Raw genomic sequence first — 20771 nt, 5'->3', positions numbered from 1 at the left:
CTAGAAAAGAAGTTAGGATTAGAAAAGGAGAGATTGATTGCCTTGGGCATATTTGGCCTTGTGTTGTTCCCAAGTCAGACGGGTTTAGTGAGTTTGGAGGCCGCTGCTGCTTATGTAGAGTATGAAAATACACAAATCAATCCAGTGGCTGCTATTTTAGCTGAAACCATCTTGACGCTTAATCATTGTAGGAGGACCAGAAAAGGAGCAATGAGATGTTGCACGCAGTTGTTGTATATCTGGATGGTTAGCCATATCGAAACAAAAAAACCTGTCTTCAATAATTTTTGGTGGTTCACCCAAAAACCCCTGAAGTTGGTAGAAGAAGAAGAATAGGGAGATCTAGACAACCAAGGTTGGGTTGACAAATTAGAAGGTTTGCCTAATAGTGATTTCAAGTGGAGAGCCCCATGGGTAACGACAGTGAAAGTCCTAATGAGTTATGCTCCTGCCCTGGTCATAAAGCAACTTGGGGGCATGCAATTTGTTCCAAGGACTATGGGAATTGCTCAATTCTTTGGTTTGTTCAAAGATCCCATTGCACAAGAAGTCTTGGAGATCATCAAACAAGATTGGAAGTATCTAGTTTTGGTTGAGATAGAAGGTTTGAAGGATCCAAGTGCAAGTGAAGGATATGCAAGATGGAGAGATTTATCATCTTCAGCCATGCCTTGGGTAGGAGTCAAATCTCCTCAAACTATAGAAGAGCCTCTTAAAAGGAAAAGGGTCAATAATGAAGAAGAGTTGAGAAGACAAGTGGAAAAACTTTGGATAGAGTTGAGCAAAAATAGAAAAGACAAGACAATGTTGGAAAAAAAATGATGCTAGAAGGGGATAAAAGGAGAGCATTTCCAACAACACTGCTTTGAACAAGACCAATATGTTGCTCATAGAAAAGATGACCAAGACAGATGAGCAAATGGACGAAGTTGCTGCACATGCTTGAATTATTATAATTAATGCGCGGAATGTGGGAGGGGACATCATTCGTTATCGCCGAAGCCTAGCTGAAACTGATGCCTTTCTAGGGAAGATTGAGAATCGCGGCTATGCCTTTTTACCTTTGGCTAGAGAGTTTGTGGAGGAAAGGGATTAATATGTTGTATTTCCTTTTTTCATTTATAAATGTAATAAACTTATCAAGCATTAATGAAAAGGGCGTTGACCTATCTTCTTATGCAAAATCTGTCTCTTGGTGAATATGATTCAAGCAAACGACTTGAAAGGTAGTACTCCTAGCAATGTGACAAAAGAACCTATGTTTATAAGGTGGTGGCTATTATTCGTTCACAAGAAAGTTGCATCCATACCCAATATACAAATGTATTCTTATCACAATCATGCATTATATCATGCATTTTCTTATACATCTATACACGCATATGCAGACTGAGAAACATAGGTCCCCCTTCTAGAATCCACGACACTCAATTAGAGAAAAGGTTGGAAAATGAAGAAAGGTTACACCCAAAAGCTCAGTACCAGAGAAAGCTTGAAGGAGTTTGGAATGATGTTGCGCATCTAATCGGTTTGCTCAAGCAAATGTTTTGAGACAATTTTTCCTTTAATGAGATCATGCATTTTCAAAAGTTCATCTTGATGTTTTTACACATCACTTTCCATTTTCAAATCGGATCTTTCAAAACAAACATCTACACTTTACACTGAGAATGAATGGCCAAACTTAAGAATACATAGTAGCTATAGAAGAGGAAGATGTAGATGAAAATAGGACAACGTGAACAAGCTCGGAAACCCGCCAGAGAGGAGCTTGAAACCATAGATTCGGGCAATGAAAAAAATAAGAGAAAAATTGAAGATATGGATGACATGATTGCTAAACCTAGAGAAAGAGAGAATCATGTCCAAATATTGAAGGATTTGTCTCGAAAGAAGTATAAGTTGAGGCTTAACCACAAAGTGTTAATTCAGGTTGAAATCTAGGAAGTTGTTGGGATTTATGATGAGTGATAAAAGGATAGAAGTGGACCCCGGTTAAGTAAAAGCTATTCAATCTATGCCACCTCCCAAGACTGAGAAGGATGTGAGAGGTTTCTTAGGAAGATTGAATTACATTGCTCGGTTTATATCCCAATTAACCACGACTTGGGACCCGATTTTTCGTTTGTTAAGAAAGAAGAACCCTGGAATTTGGAATTTGGAATAAGGAGTGCGAAGAGGCTTTTGAGAAAATCAAGCAGTACTTGTTGAATCCACCCCTGCTTGTTCCTCCTGTACCAGAAAGGCCATTGATATTGTACCTAACAGTAACAGAAACAGCAATGGGATGTGTGCTTGGGCAACACGATGAAACCGGAAGGAAGGAAAGGGCCATTTATTACTTAAGCAAGAAGTTCACGGAATGTGAGTCTAGGTATACTGTGATTGAGAAGCTGTGTTGCGCACTGTCATGGGCTGCAAAGAGATTACGTCAGTATATGTTGTATCACACCACGTGGTTAATTTCCAAATTAGACCCGTTGAGGTACATTTGTGAAAAGCCCTATTTATCAAGCCGAATTGCAAGATGGCAAGTTCTATTGGCTGAGTATGACATAGTATATATGACAAGGAAAGCTGTAAAAGGGAGTATTATTGCCGATCACCTGGCTGACCATGCTATAGAAGATTATGAATCATTAGACTTTGAATTTCCCGATGAAGATGTGCTTTCAATCGAGGAAGAGAAATCAAATTGGTGGATTATGTACTTTGATGGTGCTGTAAATGTATGTGGTAACGGAGTGGGTGCGGTGATAATCTCTCCTGATAAGAAGCAGTATCCGGTTTCAGTTAAGCTACAGTTCGGGTGCACCAACAACACGGCTGAGTATGAAGCTTGCATTCTCGGTTTAGAGGCTGCATTGGAGCTAAACATCAGAAAGATAGATGTGTATGGAGACTCAATGTTGATCATTTGCCAAGTAAAAGGAGAATGGCAAACCAAGGAAGAGAAGTTAAGGCCTTACCAAGAATATTTGTCTAAACTGGCTGGAGAATTTGAGGAAATAGAGTTCACCCATCTAGGAAGGGAAGGAAACCAGTTTGCAGATGCTTTGGCTACACTAGCATCTATGGCCAAAATAGACTTTGGGCACAAGGTACAACCAGTACACATCAATATCAGAAATAACCCAGCTCATTGTTGCTCAGTCGAAAGAGAAGTGGATGGAAACCCTTGGTACTATGATGTCAAGAATTTCATCCAAAACCAGACATATCCCATGGGGGCATCCAAAATCGACAAGAAGACCTTGAGGAGGTTGGCAATGGATTTTTATCTTGATGGGGAGATTTTGTATAAGAAATCATTCGACGGGACTTTGTTGAGATGTTTGGATGAATTTGAGGCAAAAAGCGCGTTACGAGAAGTCCATGAAGGGATTTGCTCAACCCATGCTAATGGACATGTGATGGCTAGGAAGATACAAAGAGCCGGCTACTTCTGGATGACATTAGAAAAGGATTGCATCGACTATGTCCGAAAATGTCATAAGTGCCAAGTATACAGTGACAAAATCAACGCCGCTCCAACTCCTTTATTTAACTTGACATCTCCATGGCCCTTCGCGATGTGGGGAATTGATGTGATTGGACCTGTAAACCCAAAAGCCAGCAATGGTCATAGGTTTATTCTCGTAGCTATCGACTACTTTACAAAATGGGTAGAAGCCGGGTCATTTGCTCATGTGACGCAAAAAGTAGTGAAGAAATTTATTGAGAGAGATTTGATTTGTCGATATGGTCCACCAGAAAAGATTATAACTGATAATGCCCAGAATTTCAATGGCAAGATGATAATAGAACTCTGCACTAAATGGAAAATCAAGCATTCCAACTCTTCACCGTATAGACCAAAGATGAATGGTGCGGTAGAAGCTGCTAACAAGAATGTCAAAAAGATTATTCAGAAGATGGTAGTCGCCTATAAGGATTGGCATAAGATGTTGCCATTTGCCCTTCATGCGTATCGCACCACAGTCCGAACCTCAATAGGAGCCACCCCGTACACGTTGGTATATGGAATGGAGGCAGTTATGCCTTTGGAAGTGGAAATCCCCTCATTGAGAGTACTGGTAGACTCTGAGCTGGAAGAGGTAGAATGGGCAAAAGTTAGATATGAACAGCTGAATCTGATCAGTGAAAAGAGGATAGCCGCAATCTGTCATCATCAACTTTACCAAAGAAGGATGGCCAAATCATACGACAAAAAGGTTCGACCTCGAGGATTCCACGAAGGAGATCTTGTACTGAAGAAAATATTGCCTTTACCAGGAGAAGATCAGAGTAAATGGGCGCCGAACTATGAGGACCCTTACGTGGTGAAGAAAGCATTCTTGGGAGGAGCTTTGCTGTTATCTAGAATGGATGGAGAAGATTTAGTTAGGCTAGTGAATTCTGACTCTGTAAGGAAATATTACGCTTGATGTATTCCGTAATCTCCCAATCAATAAAATAAAGTTTGGCCATGAATTTTCTAAACCTTTCTTCATAAAAAGCATGATCTCATCGCATTTGAAATATTTTACTTAAACAAACTCTTTTCTTACACATGACTAAGGAGATGACTCCATCAATTGGAGAGAATCAAATCAAATCTAAAACTTGGCATATTTATGTACACCACACTAGGGGGCAAGAAGTGCACGAAGTGCACATAGGGGTCCATAGTGAACCAAAGCCCAAAAGGGGTATCGTAATAAAAAACTTCTAAAAAAAGCATCTTTTATGAGAATTGATAATTGCATTGAAAGTTTCAGTTTTCATGAACAAAACCAAATCTTTTGTGTTTTCCTTTTGAAATAATAATAAAGCACAATACTCAATGAAGCAAGAAAGGGCCCCATAAGAAACCAGAGATCTCTTCATTAAGAGGATATGGTATATTTCAGTTCATGAGAAAAGGTTGAAACAAGAGCTCGAAGAAGTTTACGATGAAAGGGGGACCTATGTTTCCAAGATAGGTAACAAAAACATACATGCATATTGACCATAATGCATTGCTTTCAACATGTGTCAGATCGGTGTTTCATCACCATTTCTCAGGTAGTGCGTTTTCTAACCCTACCTCATTTTGAGCGTGCCTTTGAGCCCTCACTTCTTAGGTAGTGCGTTTTCTAACCCTACCTCATTCCGAGTGTGCCTTTGAGCCACCACCATTCAGGTAGTGTGTTTTTTAACCCTACCTCCTTTTGAGCGCGCCTTTGAGCCCTCACTTCTTAGGTAGTGTGTTTTCTAACCCTACCTCCTTTCAAGTGCGCCTTTGAGCCATTGTCAACATTTTTCTGGGTAGGTCACCCATTACAATGCGACCAATTCTCTATGTTTTTTTTGGGTGGGTCACCCATTACAATGAGACCATTCTTCCACCTGGGTAGGTCACCCATTACAATGAGACCGCTCTTTCCTTTATCTTGGGTAGGTCACCCATTACAATGAGACCGCTCTTTCCTTTTCCACTTAGGTAGGTCACCCATCATAATGAGACCATCATTTTTTTCTGGGTAGGTCACCCATTAGAATGAGACCATTCTCCATCTTTTTTTTACTTGGGTAGGTCACCCATAATAATGAGGCCATTCTTCCCCCTGGGTAGGTCACCCATAAGAATGAGACCACTCTTTCCTTTTCCACTTGGGTAGGTCACCCATCACAATGAGACCATTATTTTGTTTCTGGGTAGGTCACCCATTAGAATGAGACCATTCTCCATCTTTTTTTTTACTTGGGTAGGTCACCCATAATAATGAGGCCATTCTTCCCCCTGGGTAGGTCACCCATAAGAATGAGACCACTCTTTCCTTTTCCACTTGGGTAGGTCACCCATCACAATGAGACCATCATTTTGTTTCTGGGTAGGTCACCCATTAGAATGAGACCATTCTCCATCTTTTTTTTTACTTGGGTAGGTCACCCATAATAATGAGGTCATTCTTCCCCCTGGGTAGGTCACCCATAAGAATGAGACCACTCTTTCCTTTTCCACTTGGGTAGGTCACCCATCACAATGAGACCATCATTTTGTTTCTGGGTAGGTCACCCATTAGAATGAGACCATTCTCCATCTTTTTTTTACTTGGGTAGGTCACCCATCACAATGAGACCATCATTTTGTTTCTGGGTAGGTCACCCATTAGAATGAGACCATTCTCCATCTTTTTTTTACTTGGGTAGGTCACCCATAATAATGAGGCCATTCTTCCCCCTGGGTAGGTCACCCATAAGAATGAGACCACTCTTTCCTTTTCCACTAGGGTAGGTCACCCATCACAATGAGACCATCATTTTGTTTCTGGGTAGGTCACCCATTAGAATGAGACCATTCTCCATCTTTTTTTTACTTGGGTAGGTCACCCATAATAATGAGGCCATTCTTCCCCCTGGGTAGGTCACCCATAAGAATGAGACCACTCTTTCCTTTTCCACTTGGGTAGGTCACCCATCACAATGAGACCATCATTTTGTTTCTGGGTAGGTCACCCATTAGAATGAGACCATTCTCCATTTTTTTTTTACTTGGGTAGGTCACCCATAATAATGAGGCCATTCTTCCCCCTGGGTAGGTCACCCATAAGAATGAGACCACTCTTTCCTTTTCCACTTGGGTAGGTCACCCATCACAATGAGACCATCATTTTGTTTCTGGGTAGGTCACCCATTAGAATGAGACCATTCTCCATCTTTTTTTTACTTGGGTAGGTCACCCATAATAATGAGGCCATTCTTCCCCCTGGGTAGGTCACCCATAAGAATGAGACCACTCTTTCCTTTTCCACTTGGGTAGGTCACCCATCACAATGAGACCATCATTTTTTTTCTGGGTAGGTCACCCATTAGAATGAGACCATTCTCCATCTTTTTTTACTTGGGTAGGTCACCCATAATAATGAGGCCATTCTTCCCCTTTGGGTAGGTCACCCATAAGAATGAGACCACTCTTCCCCTTCTCCACTCGGGTAGGTCACCCATCATAATGAGACCACACACATTTTTTTGTTTTGGTTGTGGTTAAAGGAGATCGCTAGATGGGATCTCAGGTTAACCCAACCCCACAGAGTTTAGTTTTGAATCACCGGATGGGATTCCAAAGTGAGTAAGCTACAAATATAGGTTTTGGCTAAGGAGGTCGCCAGAAGGGATCTCAGGTTAACCCAACCGTAATACCGATTTTAGCTTTGGCTAAGGGAAATCGCCAGATGGGATTTCAGTTTGGACAAACTACAAATATGACTTTTTAGAGACAGCCGGAAGGGATCTCGGATGGAATTCCATGTTGATCAAACTGAAGTGAGAATTCAAAGGAGATGGCCAGAAGGGATCTCAAGATGACTAAATTTTGATCATAGTTTTTGGGGGCTAAGGAGGATTGCTGTAAAAGACAAGTTTCAGATGAATCAAACTTCGACCAGATCAGTTTCGGGAGTTCCGTTTTGGGTTTATCTTTATAAAACTTACTGCGCAAAACCCTTGCTCCGTAAGCATTATAAAGAGGGGGCATCTGTTGTAACCCATTTTTGGGTCCCCACAAAAAACAAAAATAAAAAGCCAAAGGAGATTAGAAAAATAATAAGAGGTGGGAGCGCTCAGAAAGAATCAAAAAAAAATTGATTGAGGAGGTTCAGAAATGCAAGGAGTGAAATTTTACAGTATATATTTGACTGAGAAGAGCCCTGTTGGAAGAGAAAATTTAATTTGAAGAGAAAAGGGCCAAAATTGGATGTTTATGGACTCAATTGGATTTTATTGAAGGTTTATTTGAATTTATAGAGGTTTTGATTGCAAGGAAAATTGAGTTTTAAGTCAATTTAGGCTTTAATTGGAAGAAATTAAAGTTCTGGGGTCAAATTATAATTTTTGAGAGTTGATTTGGTTAAATCAAGGGCTTAATTGCATAAATATTGAAGTTTAAGGGCCAATTAGGGACTTAATTGAAGAAATCCAAAACCAAGGACCACATTGGAAAAGGCGCGCAAGTATAGGGGCTGCAATTAACAAAATTCGGGGGCCAAATTGAAGAAATTGAAAGTTTAATGGTCAAGTAGGGATGAGATTGAACGAAACTGAAAGTCGGAGGACTAAATTGAGAATTGGCAAAGAAATCCCTATTTTTATAAAAAACGGCGCCGTTTTGCATTTAAAAAAAAATGAACCAGTTACTGTTCACTTTCTTCCTCGAAAAGGTGCCCGAGTGGCTGCTTTCCAGGCGCATTTTCCGGCTCGTATGGCCTTCAAATCCGACAAAACATGCACCAACATGTCCACCTGAAACCCCTTTATCCCGGAGGATGGTCCGGTCGGTTTGAAAAATTTAGAAACAGCTCCGTTGAGTGGCTCTAAGTGGCCACCTCGGGCAGTTCACAGCCTTGAGCTGCCAAATTTGGCAGCTCGAGGTGCACACTTTGAACCAACGGTTTGGATTCCTCGAGTCGGATCAAGGGCTGAAAACTTTCCCCAATATAGACAATATGGCCCTCTTAAACCGCCTATAAATAGAATCTCTGTTGAAGACCTGGGGGAGGAGAAAATCGGGTCCAAAGTCAGCCAAAAAACCAGCATTTTCGCCCAATTTCTGCAGATTTCTTCCTCTACTTCCAACGCCGGCCTCCACCGCTGCAATCACCGGAAGCACACCGTCATCCTCAGCCACCGACCACCGTCACAGCCAGCCGCCGCGACACCAACACTACCAGGAACAGAGCACTTCCTCTCCACCGCCACCAGGTTTGCCCCCTTCGTCGCTGTACATTTCCTTGCATTTCACTGTTCAAGTGAAATATAATTCACTTGAACAGTGAAATGCTATTTCACTGTTCACTTCAAAAATAATTCAGTGAAATGTTATTTCACTGTTCACGTGAGGGCTGCTGGGTTCAGCCCAGCCACATGGGCCCAGCCCAAAAAAAAAATTAATAATAATAAAAAATAAAAATTCTTCAAAAATTATTTCAAAGAATTTGTGATTTTTCTGTAATTTTATTACTGTATTTTGGTCAATATCGGTTTGTATTTTTATACTGTAAATATACAAATCCGGTATTAAAATACCCGGTTTTCGTCAACAAAAAAAAATGTTTATTAAAAAAAATGTTTTGTTTTCATGCATACGGCCAATACCCTAACATTGTTTTTACGTTTTTTTTATCTAAAAAACAAATATTTGAAGTTTCAAAAATGTGTTTTCGCATGGATTTCTTAAACACAACAAAAATCATTTTTCTTGCATTTCTGGATTTTACAACATGTTTGTAAAACTCCAAAGGGTATTGGCCAATATTCCAAAAAATATAAAAATCTTATTTTTGGGGAATTCATCTATTATTCACCACTAATGTTTGGATAAAGAAATCCCTAAAGGACGAATATCCAAAATATTATTGGGGATAATTTGTTATTATTCACCACTAATGTTTGGATAAATAAATCCCTAAAGGACGAATATCCAAAATATTATTGGGGATAATTTGTTATTATTCACCACTAATGTTTGGATAAAGAAATCCTTATAGGACGAATATCCAAAATATTATTGGGGATAATTTGTTATTATTCACTTTTAATATTTGGATAAAGAAACCCGGAGTGGTAAATATCCAAAATAATTTTCTAGGAATAATAAATCTACACACATCCTTGAAAGAAGCCTTGATTATAATCGAGGACATTTCAAAATTTTTTACTCCACGGTTTGCGAGCCGTGAGAGTACAAAACATTAAGACAAAAATAGGTTTTTAAAGCACCCTAGATTTCGTTCATCAGAGCAGACTTATCCTAGGAAACGGATGGGATTAGAGAACATCAACACCATGACAGTTATAAGGCAAATCAAACACCAAGCAGCTTACCTTAGGTAGGGCGTACTAGGGGTGCTAAAACCTTCCCTTTACGCAACCAGTCCCTTGCCTTAGGATCTCTGAAAGACCAGTTAGGTTTTCTAGTGACCTTAATACTAGGTGGCGACTCCCTTTTTCACAACAGAAAGACCCCAACAATCAATCACGGCTACGAGGACGGGTCGCCGCGACGTCGAGCTCTCGGGAGGGTGCGACAACCATCACCCACATGCAAATGATCATTACCAAGGTAAGGTTTTGAACTCATCATGCTCGCAAGATCCGGCGTTACATGATGATTTCCACCTGTATCAGGAAACCAAGTGACAAGAGTAGTTGTAAAGGCATTATTAAATACGAGATTGGCATTGGCTTGGAGAGGATGAGTAGCCAACCGAGAACACTGTTGGGCAGTATGCCCATATTCATAACACAGCTGACACTTTACATTGCGATTATACCCACAAAAAGGGTTACCTTGCTGCCCAAAATTTCCTATTGTCCGAGAGGGAGAACCAGAGGAGAACCAGTGTCCTTGTAACACCCCGTAATTTAATACATTCATAAAAGAACTTTGAGCCATAACTTAAAAAAATGGGGTTTTTTTTTCTTCCATCAAACTTATCTAAGACTTGCCGAAATTCCCGCCGAAATTTCGGCAGAGTTTCCCTTATACCTGGAGGTCCCAAGTTATCGACAATCATCCTGTACAATTATACTCATTTCTCAATCATATCATAATCATGTAGAACCTCAACAACACATCATTCATTGTACATGCATAACATTTCACATGTTCATTTCTTTACCATTAACACACATAATTCATAATAAATGAAAGTAAACAAACATTAAGATTACAAATACAAAATAGTATATTTTTATGTCTTGACACTTAATGTAAAAGGAGTACTATTACATATTAAGTTATTTAGTTCCTTAAAGACAAAATACATTAATGTTCATCTTTTTATTTAATCATACAAAAGGAGACTAGACCTAAAACACTACTCCTGGCGTGAATCTGAAGGACCTGCAATTTCATAATGTATAGATTAAATATAGTAAGAATAAAATATAGCATAGAAGGAAAATCACATAATACATGCATAGGTAATTAAACATATATTCAACGATGAGCAATCACAGTTCTTTGAGATTCTCATTTAACATTCTATTATTATGTCTCTATTCATCATTCCTGGAATCATTCAACATTTTTATTTTGTGTCTTGTTTTACCTCATGAGCGCTATTTTTTCTTACATATTTCAAATATCATGATTAAACATGGTTTTCTAAACATTAACATCAAAACTCATTCTTCCACTTTTTTCTTCATTTGGTCGAATGTGATGTTTCTTTTCCTCCCCCAAATTTTTCTTCATTTACTTGTTATTTCAACTTTTTTTCATTCTACTCCACTTCAACTTCATCATTTTTCCTTCCCCTCCTAATTCCCCCAAATTCACATAAGAACCCTAAGTTCAAGAATCAAGGATTTAAGGGAAATTAAAGTAAAATTCCATGAAATTACTTCCTAACTTAATCAAGTAAGCTTTAAAAAAAACATATAAATCAAACATTAAATCCAAACTTCTCATGCTTACCTTTTGACTTTCTTCCAATTAATTTCTCTTCTCTTCCAAAGTTAGTCGAATTCCCTTTCTCAATTCCTCCTTCCTTCACTTGATTTAGTATTTTATAAGTTGAACTTGCAAGTTTACAAGGTTATTCTCTCAATTTTCTTATTGTTTTTCCTTACTTTTCTCTCTTTCTCTCACGTTCTTTTCTGTTCTTTCTTTTCATATTTTTCTTCTGCCCAGTCGGCAGTTTATAAAAGAGAATGAGAGTTTATTTGTTTTCTTTTTAATGGCAAATAACCATTTTACCCTTAATGAGTATTTTCCTTTTATTTGACTGTCCTTATTTTTTTGCTAGCACTCTCCGTTCATCCTAAAATTTTAACCAGATTTTATTCAATATATTTTAAGGTTCATCATAAAATTTCAGCTCAATCTGATGGTCGGATTAAAACTTACGTCCAATAACGTAAAACTAGTCAAATTATGATTTTTCGTCAACTTTCTGAATTTCTCTAAAAATTCTGAAATTTTAACCCAAGCTAAGGCATCATCTTAGAAGACTTCACACAAATTTTCAGAATTTTCTAATAGATCAATCAAGAGTTATGAATTTTGTTTTGTTTTACATGAAACTAGTCAATTTATGATTTTTCGCCTGGAGGTTTTACATTAGTTGAATTCTGCCAAGGAGATCGGTCTGCCAGCCGTACCAATTTTATCAAACAAGGCCTTTGGCTTTTACAAGTAGATGCTGGCAGAATCATCATTCTGGCATAAAAAATGCAGAATACATGGACTGGGATGCCCACATCAACGATGTCAGACATCAGCGGAAGTAGAGAGACATGTAGATGAGAAAACCTGAGGCAATGACGTTGCAGACGACTCAGACAAAACATATAAACCATCTCTACTCCAACTGGAAAGAAGCACTTCCTTTGTCATGTGGTCCTTAACATAAATGTAGCCGAGGGTCTCGCCCCCAAAGTAAGGCTTGTCTCCAAGCTCTCCTTCCAACAGCTTGAGGCTGTCAATGAAATCCTTCTTGGCTGACTCCTGATCTTCTCCTTTTGTTGTCTATATGTTCCTCCCGAGGTCATATATCTGCATATTCATATAACACAAATATTTTCCTTGATATTAGTCTTAGGGCTAAATTGTACTGATGATGTAAAATTCTAATTCTCAGAAACCGATAAAATTGCAATGTGGGTTTAATCAAGTCATACCTCAAATCAAAACAAAATCAAAAACAAAAAAGATGAACCCTTTATTTACCAAAAAAAAATAGCATACCTTTTTGTCAACAAAATCTGCCCGGTGTTGCATTAAACTCAATCCAAAAAGTCAAAGATGGCAGCCACCGCCTGCAGTCACCGCCAGCCGCCTTCTCACACCGCCATCCGCATTCACAGCACCAACAACTATATATGTTGACACTTGAACTTTGATTCTTCTTACTTTCAATTTGTGTATAAATAGACAACTAAGTTTATGTTATTGTGTGTGGAAAATATAAGAGAGAAACACTAGAGAGAAAGACAAGGTGTGTTTAAGAGCTTTTATTTATTTTGTAAGCTTTTTGTTGTTGTAATAAAACCATGTGTTTTATCCCCTCTAAGTGTTTCAAAGCCACCACCAGTGGTCTCTCCCACCAACAAATGGTATCAGAGCCTTGTTCTTAACAAAAACAGAGGCGTTGTTGGGATACATCCGATTTTTTAAAGTTGTCCAAAACACTTTTTGATCATTCCACCGTGTAGGGTTCATCAATACAAACTCAACGGTGTAAAAATTAGATTCATCAGAGCAAGAGGTGGACAACATGCTCCGCCTAAAAGTATAGCATTATAGCCCACTCTTAGCCGACGCGCTCAGAGGAAAACGATGACTGGAGTACACACGCGCCATATTTCAACCGAGTCGAGCTGCCAAGTTGTTATTCCGGAGCTGAGCCGCAAGCCGCGCTGAAGAATATTCCCGGTTCAACCCAGTCAACCGACCAACATCCAAAATCAGTGTTTTAACCAGTTCAGCCCATTTCTAACCCATTTCAACCAAATCAGACTGGTTACCTACTATTTTGGTCATTCCGGATCCATCTACAATGTCCGTTTTTCCAAATTCAACTCTCAGAAGGTGATACAGTCATTCAAAGAGTAAAATGGCTACAGAAAATGCACAAACACTCATCCTGAAGCTGACCAAAGACAATTAGGATAGTTGGTGTATCAAATTGAAAGCATTTCTTGGTTCACAATAGTGTTTAGAGATTGTGCAATATGGTTATGACGAACCAGAGTCCAAATAAGAAGAAGATGCTCTACAAGAGGCACAGAAGCAAGTCCTCAAAGCCAATAGAAAGAAAGACAACAAAGCAAAGACCATCATCTATCAAGGTCTTGATGAAGCCATATTTGAGATTATTGCTTTTGCAGAAACATCAAAAGAGATATGGAAGGCTCTCCAACAAAAATACAAAGGTGCTGACAGAATAAGAAGATTTGTCTCCAATCTATGCGAGGTGAATTTGAATTATTACAAATGAAGTCCTCGAAATCTATTTCTGATTATCACACAAGAATTATGGTGATAGTCAATCAAATGAGAAGAAATGAAGAAGCCCTTACAGATGCTTGGATTACTAAGAAGCTTTTGAGATCCCTAGATCCAAAATTTGATTTTATTGTTGTCGATATTAAAGAGTCCAAAGAAGTGGACAAATTGATGGTGGATGAGCTTATGAGTTCTTTGCAAGCTCATGAGCAAAAGATTATGAAAAGAAACGAAGATAAGGCAAGGCCGAGGACAACAAGCATTTACACCTAGAAGAAGAGGAGGCGGTTACAATAACCATGACAAGAGGAATATCCAGTGCTATAGTTGCAATCAATTTTGGCACTATAGCACTGAATGTCGAAGGAAAGCTCCATTAGAGGTACGTGAACAAGCCAACTATGTTGAGTGTAGGTCAACTTCTGGAGAAGGTTATACTCTTTTCATGAAGAATTGTCATCTGACGATCAAAGACTACAACGGGAGATTAATTGCCTATGTGAAGATGTCCAAAAATAGGATGTTTCCTTTAAACATTTAATATGATGCAGCAAAGTGTTTGAGTGTCATCACCAACAATTAAGAGTGGCTCTGGCACCTAAGGCTTGGACATCTAAATTTCACAAGTTTGAAGATGCTAGCAAGCAAGAAGATGGTCAAAGGTATGCCCCACATTGATCATCCAGATGAAGTCTGTGAGAGTTGTGTCCTCAACAAACATCACAGATCTAGTTTTTCCAAAGAAGTCAACTGGAAAGCAAATAAGTCATTGGAGTTAATGCACACAGATGTGTGTGGTCCCATAAAGCCTATATCAACTGGACAAAATAGGTACTTCCTTACTTTCATTGATGATTTCAGCAAGAAAACATGGATATACTTTCTGAAGAGGAAGTCAGAAGTGTTGAATTGTTTTAAAGATTTTAAAGCAATTGTTGAGAAGCAAAGTGTCTATAAGATCAGAACTGTGAGATCTGATCAAGGTGGAGAATATACTTCAAATGACTTTGAAGCCTTTTGTACACAACAAGGCATCAGACAACGCCAGCCTATACACCATAATTGAATGGTGTAGCTGAGAGAAAGAATGGAACGATTCTTGACATGGCAAGAAGTTTACTCAAAGAAAAGAAGATGCTCAAACAATACTGGGCTGAAGTTGTATCATGTGCAGTGTATCTAATGAATCGCTGCCCAACCAGAAGTTTGCAAGTTGTCACTCCAGAAGAAGCATGGAGTGGTCACAAACCAAGTGTTACTCATCTACGAGTCTTTGGTTGTGTGGCATATGCAAAGATCCCAGATGCAAGAATGAACAAACTTAATGATAAAAGCGAGAAATGCATCTTTGTCGGATATGGTGATAGAAGGATGGGATACAAGCTGTATAATCTCATCACAAATAAGGTAATTATGAGTAAAGATGTTATCTTTGAAGAAGATAAAACTTGGCAATGGAATGATGACCAAGAAGCAATTAAATGGATAAGCACTGATTTGATCCTTGAAGATGAAGTGGAAGTACCAACAGTACTTGCAGAAGGTCCAATATTACCAGCAAATGAGCCACAAAGTCCGGTACAAAGATCCCCTGTATTTAACAAGAGAAACACACCAGGATCATCATCAACACCATCATCAGCATCCTCATAAGAAGCACCAAGAAGGATGAGAAATCTAGAAGAGTTATACGAGGCCACTCAAGTCATTGAAGATACAACTTTATTTTGTTTCTTTGCAGATAGTGACCCACTTAGTTTCAATGAAGTTGTCACATAAGAGAAATTGATTGAAGCAATGGATGAAGAAATGCATGCCATTGAAAAGAATGATACCTGGAAGCTGACTAATCTACTAGACAACAAGAAAGCAATAGGTGTCAAATGGATCTATAAGACGAAGAAGAATGCAAAAGGTGAAGTACAAAGATAGAAAGCAAGATTGGTGGCAAAAGGCTACAAAAAGAGAGAAGGCATTGACTATGGAGAAATATTTGCTCCCGTAGCCCAGCTAGAGACAATTAGACTAATGATCTCACTAGCTGCACAACATAGATGGAAGATCTATCAACTCGATGTGAAGTCAGCATTTTTAAATGGCTTCCTACAAGAAGAGATCTATGTTGAACAACCACTTGGATACGTTGAAGCCGAAAATGAAGGCAAAGTATAGAAGTTGAAGAAAGCCCTCTACGGTTTGAAGCAAGCTCCGCGTGCTTGAAATACCAAAATTGACAGGTATTTTCAAGAAAATGGATTTGATAAATGTCCATATGAGCACGCAATATATGTGAAGAAAGAAGTTGATGGAAGCACATTATTTACATGCCTATATGTTGATGACTTGATATTCACCGGCAACAATCTACCATGTTTGAAGATTTTAAGAAAAGCATGGTACAGGAGTTTGAGATGACAGACATTGGTCTAAAGACACATTTTCTTGGTTTTGAAGTGACGCATAAAGAAGAAGGGATTTTTATATCTCAAAGCAATTACGCCAAAGATATTCTTGAAATGTTCAAGCTAGAAAGATGCAATCGGGTATCAACTCCAGTTGAGAATGGAGTGGAATTGAAGAAGAGTAAAGTAGGTAATGTTGATCCAACCTACTTTAAAAGCTTAGTAGGAAGCTTGAGGTATTTGACATGTACTAGACCGGATATACTCAGTAGGACTTATTAGCAGATATATGGAGACACCAGCTCAGTCTCACTTAAATGCAGCTAAGAAAATTCTTCACTGTACTCGTATTTTACAGCCTTTTCAGCCAATTCTATTCCCACTCTCATACCAAATGGACTTGCCTAGAAATTCAACAGGGTTACTTGATCACCAGCCATTCTTGAAGTGAAAAAGAAGATTCTTGAAGTAAAGTAACGCTTCTTGGTTTTCTTAGACTAAAAAGGCCGTGGTTTGTCATTGTGGAAATGCAAGTATTTATGGTAAGAAAGGGCTGATGTGAGTAAGTATGGCCGGTTTTCCAGAGTTGTCTTATTGACTGCATGGCATAGACGTGTTGAACATTCTAGCAGATTACGTAATCCAGGAACCCACGCTCTCATTTGCCTTTTTCCTCATCCTTTTGTTTCCTTCTCCTTCTATATAAAGTATTCGGAGATTGATCTATCCAGACACTACAAGATTTAACAGTTTTACTGATGAAATTTTTCCGTCGGCGTAAGACACATATTCCGTCGGTAATTAATTTTCCGACGGAATCACCGACGGAAATGCTCCGTCGGTGAATCTTTTCGTCGGTAATTTTTTTTCCGTCGATAAATCCGTTGGTAATAAAAAAATAAATTTATCCGCTTCATTTCGTCGGTATATCCCTCGGTAATGATATTTTTTTATTACCAACGGATTTACCGACGGAATTACCGATGGAATTTCCGTCGGTAATTCCGTCGGTAATTATTTAAAAACATTTTAAAAAAAATCATTTTATAAAATTATAAAATAATTAAATTAGCATAAATTAACACTGTATAATATATACTCAAAATGCTTGGAGAAAAAAATAAGAAAATCAACTCAAACAAATTTGCAACAAATAAATAAAACGAAAAAATAAATTCAACTAAAAAAATTCATATAAAAAAAATAAAGTTGCAATTGCTAAAAATTTAAAAATCCTATAACTAATTCAACTAAAAATTGATCTCATATGAAAAAAAAATCTCACAACAATATTTATACAATTATTAAGAACAAAAACAATTAAAAATAAAATAAAAAACAAATATAGTGAAAAAAATCATGAAAAAAGAAAAATCTTACCTTAATGTAGTTGCAAGTGAAGCTAAGGAGAGAAAAAAAATTTCGTTAAGCATATTAATTAAAAAAAAAACTAAGAGGATAAAAAAAGAAAGAAGAAGAAGACATACCCAAGCATTGAGGAAAAGAGAAGGAGATGAGGAGAGAAAAGAAGAGAAAGAAATATATATTAATGTTTTTTACATATAGTGAAGAAGAAGAACAAGAAGAAGTAGAAGAACAAGAAGAAGAATAATAAGGAGAAGAAATGAGTCTGTCTCTTGTGAAATAAAGGGATTCTGGCTTTTTATTGGGGCGCGTTACCGACGGATAATTGAATATTAATATTTTTGGATAGCAATATATATGGCCATAAGGAGTATGGCTTAACAAATGAATTTATAAGATAAATTTAGGTTCGGTTTGATATACTAGACCAGAATAGTGATTACAAAAGTCAATAACAAAATATTTGACTATTAGATTGTAATCAATTTTTACACCAGGTTCTCGAGCCCAGTTCCATAGAAAATCCACTATATTTTTACACGAGGTTTTGCAGAGTTGTCTTATTGACTGCATGGCATAGACGTGTTGAACAAAGAGGTGCCAGCCTTTTTATACTTGAAGGCAAACATTACAAAGAGAAAAACCACATACTATGTCAGGCACAATAAAGTACCTCAGAATATAAACATATTAGAGGCACAAATAAGTGCCCGCCTTATTTGAAACATAAATCACACACAACATAAGTACAAGTTCTTAACACGAAATAGCACCTCCTTGCCTATGGATGAACACTACTCAAGCCCAATTAAACTTCTTCCTCAGCATCACAACAAAATCATAGACTTTCTGTGGATCTTCAAGGGACTTGGATACACTCTCTTTCTCCAAGCACCTCTTACAGTAAGCAATCAGCTTCGGACAATCAGCCTCTATATTGAAGTTGCCGATGGTTTCATAGGCATAAAACCAGCAATAGAAAGGAAGTAGTGCTACATCAACGTAACCGAGGGTGTCGCCCCCAAAGTAAGGCTTGTCTCCAAGCTCTCCTTCCAAAAGCTTGAGGCTGTCAATGAAATCCTTCTTTGCTGCCTCCTGATCTTCTCCTTTTGTTGTATATATCTTCTTCCCAAGCTCATATAACTGAAGGTTCATATCACACCATTGCATAACAAATTAGTATAATGGTCACCACACATAATTAGGTAAAAGTTTTGGCAAATACATCCAATGGAAATAGAACAGTTTAAAAAAACTGTGTTTTTTATTATTATTATTAGAAACAACGGTTATTTAGTTAAAAATCAAAATATATATCTCATGCAAATTAATTTATATATACAAAAAATTAACCCCAAAATTTTATTAACATATTTTATCGTTTAACTAAACGGAAATAATAATTGTATAGAAAAATAATATTTAAAAACATGGTTATATTGAACTATATTATTTTTCTAATATTTTTTTAATCTATATTATTTTCTAAAACTTGAGACAAACAATTTCCTTTTAAAAAAAATCACCACAAATAGACTTTTTGGAATCACAAAAGTCAAAGGTGGTCCAAGTACTTCATTTCTGTCTAAAGAGGAGGGTAAAGCCATTCATCCTTAGAGAGGTTAGAAATTCAAAGCAGTATAAATTCAAAGATGGTGATAACATTATTTATTTATTTTTTAACACGAGTATCAGGACTTGCGCGCATAAGCTGGCCCTCGACTAATGACTTTTTTTAATCAAGAAATGCGCACCTAAGTCCATAATCTTGTCTTTAATGCATTAAATATGTCATTTCTTAAAGCAATTGGATCCAATCAATTTGGTGATCCTTATACAGAAACATCAACAAGAATTGGATCCAATCAATTTAACTCTCATGAACTCACAAGAATGAAAATATAGTTCATCAAAAATGAAATGATCAGAAACCTTAATGGTTAATTTGTTATAATGATCAGACTTCTCCACCATTCCATATCGTGAAATTATTCTTCAGGCTAATTAATTCTACTGGCGATGCCTAATTTCTTCCGTAATTTGATATTATTCTTCAGGCTAATTGTACTGGCGATGTAAAATTCAAACTAATCAAATTGCAATGTGGGTTTAATCAGGTCATGGCTCAAAACCAAACAATAATAGAAAACACAAAAGATGAACCCTTTATATTTATTTACAAAAAAATAACTTACCTTCTTATCAACAAAATCTGCCCAGAACCTAGATTGAGCTCTCTCGTAGGGATCAGAAGGCAACAAAGGAGCCTTATCCTTCCACACCTCATCAATATACTGAACAATGATAAGTGACTCAAAAATAGGTTTCCCATCATGGACAAGAACTGGGATTCTCTTGTGAACAGGATTCATTTGAAGAAGTAAAGCACCTTTGTTCCACAAATCTTGTTCACTGTACTCATACTTTACAGCCTTTTCAGCCAATGCTATTCTCACTCTCATACCAAATGGACTTGCCCACAAATCCAACAGGGTTACTTGATCACCAGCCATTCTTGAAGTGAAAAAGAAGATGCTTATCGCTACGCTTCTTGGACTCGAAAGGCTGAGGTCTGACAGAGTGGAAACGCTAGTATTTGTTGTAAGAAAAGGCTGAAGGGAGTTAGTGTGGTGGGTTAATTTCCTAGTCGTCTTATTGCATGACATTCTAGCAAATTGCGTCATCAAGGACCTCATGCTCTCACAAGCCTCTTTCCTTGTCGTTTTGTTTCCTTCTCCTTCTATAATATATACAGTATTCCAGGTCTTTGTACGAAAATGATGGTGTTGAGCTTTGTGGCACGTGCACGCATGATGCAGCAGGTATCAGGATCGAGAAGTTGTTATTTAATTATTTGGTTTGAGACTTTGAGGTAACTAGAAGACTTGAATGTACTAATTTTCATAGTTATTAAATCTAGATTGGTTTGGTGGATTGATTCTGCATCTGGTTGTTGAAGTGGTTTAGGTAAGATAAAAGATCAAGATAAGCAAAAACCCAGCAAAACCTGGTTGACACGTGACCTGGGTGAC

The 20771-nt window shown here is 37.8% G+C and overlaps 1 protein-coding gene across 9 annotated transcripts in view; it reads right to left on the bottom strand.

Annotated features, from left to right (window-relative positions):
- The window catches only part of LOC112327473 (probable glutathione S-transferase), a 74078-nt gene extending 53608 nt beyond the window's left edge, over nucleotides 1-20470 (bottom strand). For 2 of the 9 annotated variants that reach the window (XM_052450043.1, XM_052450042.1), the window contains exons 1-2: nucleotides 19935-20252; nucleotides 18635-18882 (exon numbers count right to left, since the gene is read on the bottom strand). In XM_052450043.1, coding sequence (XP_052306003.1) covers nucleotides 18635-18882; nucleotides 19935-20252 — 566 coding nt within the window. Of the gene's footprint in view, nucleotides 1-10726; nucleotides 10865-18191; nucleotides 18883-19934 lie in introns of those variants that run through there. The other 7 variants (XM_052450045.1, XM_052450044.1, XM_052450041.1 and 4 more) reach the window with 6 other exon arrangements.
- Between the last annotated feature and the right edge of the window lie 301 nt (nucleotides 20471-20771).

This window comes from Populus trichocarpa, chromosome 1 (genome assembly GCF_000002775.5).
Source record: "Populus trichocarpa isolate Nisqually-1 chromosome 1, P.trichocarpa_v4.1, whole genome shotgun sequence".
Taxonomy (NCBI): Eukaryota; Viridiplantae; Streptophyta; class Magnoliopsida; order Malpighiales; family Salicaceae; genus Populus; species Populus trichocarpa.
The sequence above is the reverse complement of the archived record's forward strand: the minus strand, read 5'-3'. Positions and strand labels throughout refer to the sequence as shown.